Source organism: Sebastes fasciatus, chromosome 2, assembly GCF_043250625.1.
Source record: "Sebastes fasciatus isolate fSebFas1 chromosome 2, fSebFas1.pri, whole genome shotgun sequence".
NCBI lineage: Eukaryota > Metazoa > Chordata > Actinopteri > Perciformes > Sebastidae > Sebastes > Sebastes fasciatus.
In genome coordinates, this window is record NC_133796.1 from 26,179,185 (window position 1) to 26,191,802 (window position 12,618).

Here is a 12,618-nt window from a genome sequence, read left to right on the forward strand (position 1 = left end):
TTCGTGAGCTGCTATCAGTGACACGGCATAAGGAGCATGATTCTTGTTTGTCTAGGTGTGAGGGTTGATGTGAACATGAGTATTTAGGCCACAACTCTTGCAATGCCCCTGGATGGTGATAAGTAGGTATGGAAAAGGAATGAATGGATGAGTACATACAGCTTCAGTGTTGCGGTTCATGGTCGGCACACCTAAATCTTAACCTGATGTGCATGTATTGGCTTTTTCTGGAGCTTTAATGGAGTTTCACCATGACAACTGAGGAAGATGAAAAATACCTTGTTTGACCTCGCTTGTTTACAAGGTCAAGAATGAACATTCAACTATATAGTTATCGTTTGTGTGTGTGTGTGTGTCTCTTCAGGTGTGACGTGCGAAGCGGAGCTCTCCTTCACGCTGGAGCCCAGTGACATCATTGCCGTTCAGGAGCAGCCCCTCATGCTCCACTGCCAGGTGGACGGCATCCCCCCAATTACGACACAGTGGAGGCACAACGGCCTGCTTTTAACTCAGGATCAGCATCACACCACCTTCATCAACGGCTCACTCCTGATCGCTCACTTCCAGAAGACCAAATCCGATGGCTCGTCTGACGAGGGCGACTACGAGTGCGTGGCCGAGAATTCCTTTGGGCTGGTGGTGAGCCGCAAGGCTCGTATTCAGGCAGCCAGTAAGTCTCTTGTTTTGTCTTATTGTGATGCACTTGTAAGGGCTGTATGTAGAGCTGCAACAATTAATCGATTAGTTGTCAACTATTGAATTAATCGCCAACTATTTTGATAATCAATTAATCGGTTCAAGTAATTTTTAAGGACAAAAAAAGTCAAAATTTTCTGATTCCAGCTTCTGAAATGTGAATATTTTCTGGTTTCTTCAGTCCTCTATGATAATAAACTAGTTATCTTTTGAGTTGTGGACAAAACAAGACATTTTAGGATGTCATCTTGGGCTTTGGGAAACATTGATCGACATTTTTTCATCATTTTATAACATTTTATAGACCAAACAAGTAATCAATTATTCAAAAAAATAATCAACAGATTAATCGGCAATGAAAATAATCGTTAGTTACAGCCCTACTTTATGTGCCTATGGGGGGCATAAAAGTTTTTTTTCTTTTAAAGTTCTTTACATTTAGTTTGATTGCATGCATTCACTCTAAACCCAATTAAAGGAATAGTTTGATATTTTAGGAAATACGCTTATACGCTTCCACTCTGTGATATCTGTCCATTTAATATGCACCCGGTTAGCTTAGCTTAAGTTAGCATAAAGAATGGAAACGGGGAAAGAGCTAGCCTGGCTCTGTCCAAAGGTAACAAAATGCACCTGTATTCTCCACTGGTTGCCTGGCAACCAACAAGTTAGGAAATAACTTTGCCCAGCCAAGAAATAGGTTGCATCTGAAATTCCATGCTAACATGATATTTAGTACGCTAAAACAGTATGTGAGATTTTATTAGTATGTCCGAAACCTCAGTATGAAACCAATAGTACACAAATTGTATACTATTTCCGGCGAGACATTACAGTGTGCAAACGCTGGACATTACGGCGGCATAAATATCCCACAATGCAATGCCATAGTAACGACAACGTTCATAACGGACGTTGACGGACAGCTCTTTAACGTCAATAACACTTCAATTTAAGTGCAAGTATAAGATTCCACTTTGCCAGGTGTAATAAATGTATATACTGTATGTGTATATATGGTCTCAAGAGGTTGGCACACCATGGTTACGCTTCTCCAACCGGCAAAGACGCTCTCAGGAAGTGACAACATAAATTATTGCGTCCTAAAAGATAAATACTACTGTTTATTCAGATAAAAGTATGTTGAACAAGTAGTACACATGTTAAGTATGTAGTGCATTTCAGATGCAGCCACAGTCCTAACATGTAACCCCCTGTAAAACTACCACAATGTACTGCTTTTACACTTTTCCCCGTTATTTTTACTGATCAAACAAACGAGATATCACGTGTTAATTAGGGAGCTTTAAAGATGCTGGTAGGCAGACTGTTGGCACTAATTTGAGATTTAACATGCACACATGAGAGTGGTATCAATTCTCTCATCTAACTTTCCTTTAAGGAAATATCTCAACTGGGTTTTATTATTTTATTCCATTTTTTGAACCTGTGTTTGTTAGTTGTTGTTATCTTTAAATTCTGACTTTATAATCTTAAATTGTCTTGAAATTACAACACAGTAGTTTGTCTGGACTTAATTGTGTTGTCAGTATGTAAAGTCCCAAATGTCAGAATAAGAAATCATGATTGAGCGTTGCAGATATGACACAAGAAGAAACTGCAACCACAGCCACTTACTTAACTAAGATTAAGTTCTGATCTGTGTTCCCTACAAATGTAAACAAAAGAAATATTGTCTTTAAGTTATCACATTTCAGTCCAGTCATCGGGGTATTGCTGTGTTGTAAATGTACTTAATTTCCCCGGGTGTGGAGTCATTTGAATATTTGAATATCATTCTTTGAGTGTAATGAACTTTCTGATGCTCATTATCAGTGCTGCTTAGAAATTCAAGCTTTTGAGTTTAGCATTAACAAGCGCTCATGCTGAGAGTCTCCCAGCTGCTTTGTAAGAGTGCAATAAGCTCGGAGCAACCCAGCAGCCCACTCGCTGGTGCAGGCATCAAGATAAATCTCCTCTGGCTTGACCACCAAATCTCTTATTTGAAGTCACTCTATAGTTCAACATTAAGTTCTTGGCGTTGTTGCCGTGATTCATTTACAACAATCTTCATCATATCATAGTCTATCTGTACTCCTCTCTTCTCTGTCCTCTCACACACATACAGAGCGTGTCTCAGCTTACTTTAAATCAAAGACTTCAAGGATGTGCACATTCCTCTGTGGACACGCTGAGATGCTGCAGCAGCAGCTTCAGTGATACAGTACTGCTGCACACTGGGTTGAGTTAAGACTTTTTGAAGGCACTGTTATATATACTCTGTAAAACAGAGATGGACAAAGGCTCGCAGAAGCCTGTTGATTCCCAGGCTGTGTGTAGACAGCACACTGCTGTGCTGTTGTGGCCAATACAGCTTTTCCACTCAGCGGGACGGGGAGGTTAACATGGATGTCTCCCTGGCCGAAGGGAAAAGTCACCTCAGCTCAGTGGCGGGCGCAGTCAAACACATGCAACCTTTTAAGGCCTCCCCAAAGGTTCTTTCTTCTCAAAGGTCAGATTGTAGCTGCTATTTTATCACTTTTTTATTATTCTGCATCAGGGAAATGTCTTCAGTGTGTCCCCTTAATTTTTTATTTCGCAGAATTACTTTGACATAGTAGTAAGAAAGCATGAGGAAAATGAAAATCCATAGATTTATGAACACAGAGTTCATCACCTGTACAGGGTGCAGAGAAAACAATAGAATTATCCTGATGATTTGTACTGCAGCAATGTGCAGTGTGTTATTTACGGCTTCAATATCTGGTAGCATTCTCATGTTATTCATTTGACGTTTGGCTCGTATTTTCTTGAAATGTTCAATGAAGATTTTTAAATCAGAGCGAGTTGCCAGGTAGATCAACATGTGCTTTGAGGTGTATTTTTAAGTTATCGTACACTCAGAAATGGATTCAAGATTTTGTAAACAAAACAACCTCAAACAACCTCAAAGTTGGCTTATGAATGTGTTTCTCCAGTACTGTAAGGAAACTGATGCATATTTCAGTGAGAATAGTGTAATTCGAGTGTGTCATGCTCTGTACTTTGAAAATGAATGTGTTGAATGCATTGCTAGAAGTGTAAATTTGTAAAGTACAGAGTTGTGATGCCGTGGATTCGTCCAGCAATCCAGTCCTCCTCTTCACTTAAGCTAACCACAAACCATGCAACACTGCCCCTCATTTATCTGTTATTATAAAAGAATCACATATCATTTTACAGGTGTTTCAATAATGTGGGGGTGGGAATCACCAGAGGCCCCACGATACGATATTATCACGATACTTGAGTCACAATAAAATCTTACTGCGATTTGAAACATTTTGCGATATGCTGTGTATTGCGATAAGATATATGGCAATTTATTACCTTTTTTCGACCGCAAATTATGCAGTTTGTCAACATCTGTTTTATCTAATAAGATTCAGTTTTCATTCACATATCTTGAGGTCAGAGGTCAAGGAACCCCTTTGAAAATGGCCATGCCAGTTTTTCCTAGCCAAAATTTTGCATATTTAGCGTTCTTCCCAAGTTTGACATAGTACCAATCGATTCTTTAGGTGTTCTAGTTTCACATGATACCAGGATCTTCACTCAATCTTTAAGACTGAGCCCGTTTCAACCTCTGAAAGAGAGAATAGTGATGGGCCAACGGATATTGTTAAGGTTAATAGTTTATATGACAAAAGATCGATACTTGACGTCCGTGTTTTGATATAATATTGCCACGCAAAATATCGCAATACTATGCTGTATCAATTTCTTCCCCACCCCTAATGTAATGTCAAACTGTGCTTTACAATTTAATCTTTGAATGTAATATTCAACAAATCATCTTTTTTTAATTCAGAGGCTCAGTACTTTATGAGCATGAAAAATTAAGGATTATGCAAGCATAGAGCAATCACTCATCTGTCTCTGAAAAGCTGTGATATGAATACAGATTTAATCTCGGTGAATGAACCTGACCTGCTGGAGCACACCTTGGACTTGGTGGCTCAAGTTCAAAATCATTCTGGGTGGAAATATTCTGTTTTGTCGAGGCTTTGCTCTCCTGCAGATCATATTCAGCTTTTCCTCTTGTCTTGTATTGATTGGGAAGGGACTGCAGGATTACTGAAAGTCACATTCTGACCTCTGACCCCTGACCTTTTGGGTTGTATTGAGCAGTCTTTGAAGGCAAGGCGTTGAATGAGTCGAGGCTCTGCTGTAACGACGGTCTGTCCCTCCTTAATGAAGAAGCCATCACTGTGAAAATAATCCTCCAGAGACCCTTCAAAGGGACTCGCAAGATAAGAACTTCAGTTACCCATCATTACTCACTCACTAATACCTTCTATATTCTGGAGGATGTGCCATAAAATAGTAATGTTGGTGTTTAACTGTGGTGTTTAACTCCTTGCTTTGCATTGTATGAAAAATGCTTTTAGAAGTCATATTAATGAGGCTTTCATTGCACCATTAGTTGCGGTAGTTGACTCCCAGTCTAACCTAGGAATCTTGTATTTTCCCTGTTATGTCACATAAAGCAAAATCACATATTTCCACCGTTCATAATAGGCACAACAGCTTTCCTACCTGCTGTGTTTCTGTACAGCTGTCTTGAAAAGGCTTCAGATTATTTTTGTGTTGTACGTTCAGAAAAAACGGTGATCATCATTCATTGTCCAGCTTCTTTCACTCCTCAGCCTCCAGGTTCCTGCGGGCGCCTGTTAAGTAGCTACAGAAGTGTTCCCCTGTTGATTGAGCCTCAATTTGTCAGACTATTATGTTTTAGGTTTTTAATATAAGGTCTTAAAGGAGCTTTGAGGTGAAGTATATTCTGCGGGGATTTGGACAATCGCTGGTCTGTTTCAACCTCTCCTGGTCCACCAGATTTCTGTGCTGGGCATAAATAATTTAGGATTAAGTGTTTTCATTTTGTTTATGAAGAGAAATGGCCTCAAAAACTAGTAAATGCTCTCCTTACAAAGATCACTCACTAGTGTTTGTTTCTTTTTCTGTTCCAAGTGTTTGTTAATGTTGGTGCTCTCTTTGTGTTTTTGAGGTAATTTGCTGTGTTATAGTCCCTCTTACAACAGAGCTCTGACTTGTACCACTGTGATGCAATGGGTGGTGTGATTACTGAAGCCTCTTTATAGCCCTCCCAGTGGATAAAGCTTCCATCTTACCCTCCACACTACCTCCCTCCATAAATTTCACTTTTTATTTGCTTGACAACCATTTGTGTGAGCTCACTGTCGGGGGCTGGTATAGGACGGACTCCCCGTCGCCCCTCTAAATCGGCGGTCGGTCCAGGAAACTCTTTTTTTCCCTCCTAAATGTTATCTCTTTGATGGTCGGTTTCTCTCTCCGTCTCTCTCTCTTTCCTCAGTTTCTCTAGGACCTCCTCATTAGCTTACGTTCAGGAAGCTTTTCATCATTTGGATGAATGACAAGCCTGGTACAGTGGGCCTGGCCGGGGCTCCTGCCCCTCCCCCCACAGCACACCAGCGTCACCAGGCAACACACCACAAAAGCCCCCCTGTTACAAAATAGCTTTTAGGATCAATTGAAATGACTTGCTTTTGTCTGTTTGTCTGGAATTAATTGGAAAGAGTTGAAGCTTTGTTAGGAAATAATTTTTTTTTCCCCCAGTCCCATTCATATGTGGAGACTGCAATTGACCTCAGGGACCATTCGAAAAGATTTGCAAACACAATATGAAGTGTGCTGAGAAAAGGCAAAGTCAGTGCAAACATGAGGAGAGTGAAAACACGAAATAGTAAAAAACACAATAAACACAAGTACAATAACTTGTACGTGTTATTTATTTTATTGACTACTTCAGTAATAGATATAGAGCCCTGGGCTACTGGATGATAATTTCCACCTTGTTTAATTCTGAAATGGTCATGGTGAATTTAACTGCTGTTATAATGGTAGCCTCCTGAATGAGACTTTAATAAAAAAAACAAAAAACAGAAGAACCCAGGGGGGTTGTAAAGGATGAAATAAGAGGAGACACAGGATGCCTGTAAAAGTGTCCCGGTTTATACCCTCTCACTTGTGTGAATTTAACTCTTTTCAGGGTTGTAAATGTAAATGAGTGATGTCGAGCGGGCAGAGTCCGATAGAAACTGCACATGTAGCTGTGGCAGAAGATGAGAAGTTCCAACATTTAAAACCTGCGTGGATGGATTGTCTCTTGCAGACTCAAACACCAGTAAGTGAGAGTGATTTATGGGGAGCTCCTGTTCGTTTACGTTAGAGTGCCTGTACGTGTGCATGTTTGGAGGGTCGACGGTGGCTCTCCATCACCCTCCGACCTTCCCGTCCCCACCCCTTTCATGGCCTCCTGCCTGGGTGAACACTGAAGCGCTATCCCTACATCTCCTTGTGGCTCCCTTTGTCTGCCAAACCCCGCCCTCGCTCTGTCCCCCCCCCACCCCCCCTACTCCTACCCTTGCTCTTCTCTGCTCGCTTGCCACGAAGCAAGTCATCTCTCTGTCATATAGATTAGCCGACTAAATGCCATATACGCCTGTTTTGACATTTAAACATGAAGCCTCGTGGTGTTTTCTTTAAACCCTTGCAAAATCCAGATTAGTTCAAGCAGATCTACTGGATATTTGACATTGGAGCATTAGTAACTTCATCTATCACGATTTTTGAGGAAAAGTCATATGGGGTGCCACAAAGCAAAAGTCATCATTGTATTCCTCTCACTGATATCATTCCTCTCATTGATATTCCTCTCTTGAAAACATCACATGGTAGTAGTAGTAATAGTGCATACGGACATGGCCTATGGCTGCCCTGCTCCTTCCTTTGGGCAGGTATGTGGGCTGATGTTAAACCAGAGTGTTCCCTCCTGCTGTGTGGTCAGCGCCCCTCCATCTGTTTGCCAGTGTGTCAGAAGGATTGAGGAAGAAAGGGATTTTTTTTTCTTCTTTTTTTTGTTCTGTACAGATGAGGCGGGCTGATGGGATGAGAGCTCTGACCTCCGCTGTGTAATTACACTAGAAACCGGTTTATTACTGTACACCTGCACACTAAATACTCGTATCTCATTGCCTGATTACGCATGCTCTATTTGAGTTGATTTAGAATTGGCTACAGTGAATAAGAGATTTTATTACTGGTTTTAGAATAGAAGTGTTTCATAGTGGGTCCTTTTCCTATACTCTTCACGGTTAAGCAAAGCAAGGGTAAACAACTGCTGGTGTCGTTGTCTTCCCCTCTCTCTCTCCCTCTCTCTCTCTCTCTCTCTCTCTCTCTCTCTCTCTCTCTCTCTCTATTTCATGGCTATAAAGATGCTGTTTGTCCTCTACGGGTTGTTGTTTTTTTCTCAGGGAGCTGAATAAACAACAATACTGAACATCCCTAATGCCAACTGGATATTTGCATTGACAAATGCTTAAGCTGTCTAACTCTCCTGTGGGGAAGGGGCAGGGCGAATCCCTATTATATCTGAAGATGACACACCATTGACCTTGAAGCAGTGGAAAATCACCAAGGGATGCCACACTGCCCATAGCATGCCTTGTTGTCTTAGTTTATGTCTGGGGGACAGTGAGATGCAATGTCAAATTTTGGTTAGATTTCCAAACCAATTCAGACAGTGTTAGTCACTTTTCTAATAACTAATCAAATATGTATTAAATACATTAAAGGTGCTAGTGATAGATGTTGCAGAAGAAGATGCAGATGAAGCCTTGTCAGATACCTTCTACAGGGATAAAACATTCATTTTGGACCCGCAATTTTTTTTTAAACGATTAATTCACAATCATAATAATTTTTTTTAGGAAAAGCCATACTTTAATTCGGCACCTTTCTAAAGGTTCTGTGGATGTATTATTTTATTACAGTATTGATAATGCTGGATGGTTGGAAACAAAAAAGACATGCACCCTCACTTGCTTTTGCGAGAATTACATTTATTTAAACCTTCCCCTATCTCCAAATGTCAGGAATAAACAGCTAATACAACAAAACCAAGAGCAAAATGGTTGCTATAGTGTGCTTAAATCTTGAGCCACGCTGACAAACTTGAGCCACGCACAGCGAACAGACATGCATGGAGAGCTATAACAATCTTCTGTTGGAGGGGAGCTGCCTCATAATGTGAGGGATGAGCTGCTGTGTGAAGCGGGCACCCTTATATGCACTAAAAATATCTGCCTGTGTAAACAACATCACTTGGCAAATAAAGACACTAAACAGGGGAAGGGAGACTGGAGAGTGGTGAAACAGCTGGGTGATGGAAATATTGAACTGCTCAAAATAGCATTTTGCTTGTTCCTCCAGGCGCACTGTCTTCATGTTGGACGTGGCTTTAATCCTACTTATGTCTTTCTTAGAGTGATGTACCAAAGGTAATCATGTTATATGTTTGTTTATATAGCGCTTTAAGGAACAGACAGATTTGTGGCAATGTTCTTTTTTAAACAAGAGAAAAACATGATACACACATACATACACGCACATACACAGAAAACACATACAAGCACAACCACAACCAACCACAAATTAATTTTAGATATATTAAACCCACATAATCAGAAAAAAAGAAAAGAATGTAGAGATTAGAACATGACCGCAAGAGAATCATTTATCACGTTATGTGAGAAAAACATTCAGTTAGAGAACAAAGTATTAGGGCTGCAACTAACGGTTATTTTCATTGTCGATTAATCTCTCACTTACTTTCTCGATTAATCGATTAGTTGTTTGGTTTATAAAATGTCAGAAAATGGTGAGAAATGTCTATGAGTGTTTCCCAAAACCCAAGATGACGTCCTCAAATGTCTTGTTTTGTCCACAACTCAAAGATATTCAGTTCACTGTCATAGATGAGTAAAGAAACCAGAAAATATTCAGATTTAAGAAGCTGGAATCAGAGAATTTTGACTTTTTTTATCTTAAAAAGTTACTCAAAGTTACTTAATCAGTTATCGAAATAGTTGTCAATTAATTTTATAGTTGAACTCAGTTGAAGATAAATTGTTGCAGCTCTACAAAGTATTTTTTTAATTTTCCAACATTTTATTCTTGGTGCTTTTTTTTATATTCAACAGACACATTTAGCTCTTATCCAGACCAACTTAAAATGCATTTCATGTCATCACAGGGTGCTCACTCCAGCAGCTGCTCTCATCAGCTGTGTACACTGCAGCTCATCATCCAGATCAGGCCCATTCAGATGATGCTTTTTTTTTATTTCATTGTCATACAAAGCAGTGTTGACTCTGAAAAAAGATTCTTACAATACTAACAACTCATCATAGTGAAACTCAGTGGCACATATGTTTTTTTGACAGTGTGGTAAATTGAATGTAAGTTAAACATCTAGTAACCTGTTCACTACACAAAGATCATCTTCAGTTAAGATCAGAGGTCTTAGTCGTAGTTCAAGTTCAATGTCGGGATTGTTGGAAGTTTGTGTTGCATGTGTGTGTTTGTTTGTGTGTCTGTCAACGGATCTGACTGCATCTGTGCTTGTGTGTTGGGCGAAGTAATGAGGTCTGTGTTGGTCTCCGGATGTCTCTGGACCACCCTAGCTACTCTCAAACAAACAAATGAAAAGGGGGCCTAAAATTCCTTCTGCCTGCTCTTAAGGCTCATGGGAGGAATTCCTTAGTAATAGAGGTGAAAGGTGACAGAGAGAGCAGAGGCCGGGCCAAAGGTTTGGCGGGCCGGGCCAGTCTCCGAATACTGGAGTCTGGCTTTACAGTCTATACACAGCAATCTTGCACTGACTTTTTTTGATTTGGGCAAATCCAGTATGATGTTTAACCTGTACCGAGCATGTGTTAGTGATGAATCCTGTGCTTTTGTGCCAGCATGTGTGTCTTTTCGTCATCTTACGCCAAATTAACACCAGAGCAGTGGCGAAGTGCGGCCTGCGGCGAGCTGTTATACAATGTCTATGGAAAGCTGCAGCGGCTGCTACCGAGCTCAGTGAGGGTCAGCCATTTGATTCTGTGGCAAAGTGCGGCCAAACTAAAAGTTGAGAAAAGTTTAACTTTTAGCGGTAAGTGCGGCCAGAGAGTACTCGCAGCCAGTAAACTGATCTTGTGACTCCTGTGACGTGTTGACCTATGTTACAAAGAATTACAATATGCCATCAAAAAGTGCGCATGGGATCCCATCAACTGTTTCTAGGCAACGACAGTTGCAGCTGTTATCTCATTGGTTGCGCTTTGAAAGGTCAGCGGGAACCAAGGTCAAAGTAGAAATAATTTGAACTTTGAGCGCAGCGCTCGTTGGCAATATCAAGCATAGGAAAACAATGGCACAGCCAGCGCAGAGCGATCTTACTGCTGATCATGTGGGCGGCTTTAGGTCACCTGACTTCTTGGAAAAGTGTGTTTGACTTTCAGTCCTCCAGCTTGAATACAAAAGTCATATTTTATTTGGTCTCCACTTCTTTAAGGTCCTATTTAAGTGTTTTTACCGTCATTACGTGAGGATCAAAATGAAGATGTGGTTTAGGTTAAAGTTAGGCAACACCAGGTGATCAATTTTGTCAACAGAGAGTTCTCCTAAGTAGGGAAGCACACGGATATGTGGGTGTGTGAGTGTGCATGTTGGTGTTCCTATGATTCCAGGCTTCACTAGGGGCTCGGCTAGCTCTCGCTACTGCCCCGTCACCGCGCTTCACTACACTTAACAGCGCCTTTATGGCCAGATTGGGCAGTTAAAAGCCTTTACAGGGTCTGCACCATCCACCAATAAAAGCACCAAAACTCCCTCTTCCTGTCTTCTCCGTTTGGCAGACATTTTGTTTAGCATGTGTGAAAATGTGTAATAAGGACAACAAAGACAGACAGGAGGTGGAGGTAGTAGAGATAATAGTAATAACATAATAGTGCCACATTATAATGTTATCTCCCCCTCAGTTGTTCTCACACCCACACACACACAGACACACACACACACACACACACACACACACACAGGGCCCCTCAGTCCAGTTTTCCATTTTGTTTAAGCAGGGATCAGGAAATCTTTCTGTGGTGGCCAATAAGCAGAAGAGTCGGAGACAAAGGCCAGTCAGTGATGGGCAGGCAGCAGCTCTTCTTTGGGCCTCAGCCACCTCTCCCCTCTCTAGCCTGTGTGTGTGTGTGTGTGTGCGTGTGTTTGTGTGTGTTGGGGTACCTCTCGGAGCGGAGCAGCACCTATTGTTAGTGGTGAAATGCAGAGCAGTGGAGTGGCTGGGAACAGGCAGAGGCTGTGGAGATGTGCAGCCTCTGGTGGCTCTGCTTTGTGACGGTGGCCTGTGCGTTTGTTCTCCTGACCGACTCAGCTAGCTGTGGCTGAGGCCCCCTTTTGTCACTCTCTGACTCTGGGTGGGTGTGTTTCCCCTTGCGCCCTCCCTCCTCCTTCTCCTCCCTCTGTTTCAGCATTGACTCAGAAATAGAGGGGTCATAGGTCATGAGGGGCTGGACGACGGGGAGGGGGGTTTATCTGGGAAACGGTGACCTTTTTGTGTGCACTAGGGCAGAATAACCCTCCCCTTTTTTTATTCTCCTCCCATTACGTTTCCCCTCCTCCATCGCTCGGCCTCCTGCTCATTCCCCAGTGGGGACCATCCCCCTGTCTGCTGGCCCCAGGGCAGTGGCAGTGACCTTGGCTTTGGCAGTGAAATAAGGTGGCCCAAACCTGCCACCGCATCACAGCTCTAACCCTGCCCTTTACCAAACAAGCAACGCAGCAGCCTGGAAGAACAGGAGCAAAATAAGCACATTCTCACTCACTCGAAAAGGACATTTATTTGTCTCTGTCATGTGTTTTCAGTTTTTCCACAAAGGCTTAACAGTCAGTCGCTGTGAATAAAAGTCAGTTCTTTATAACAATGTAGTTTTTTACCCTAGATTATTTTCAAATGTGTTTAATAAAATACATCACTAAATGACTGAGTGATGTTGGACTTGG

General features: G+C 41.6%; 2 protein-coding genes across 2 annotated transcripts in view; both read left to right on the forward strand.

Moving 5' to 3' along the window:
* Window positions 1-12,618, forward strand: part of tmem276b (transmembrane protein 276b) — a 179,404-nt gene that overhangs the window by 123,612 nt on the left and 43,174 nt on the right. The window lies entirely within an intron of this gene.
* igdcc3 (immunoglobulin superfamily, DCC subclass, member 3) overlaps window positions 1-12,618 on the forward strand; it is a 71,066-nt gene that overhangs the window by 7,522 nt on the left and 50,926 nt on the right. The window contains exon 2 of the mRNA XM_074615991.1: window positions 365-670. Coding sequence (XP_074472092.1) covers window positions 365-670 — 306 coding nt within the window. The remainder of the gene's footprint in view (window positions 1-364; window positions 671-12,618) is intronic.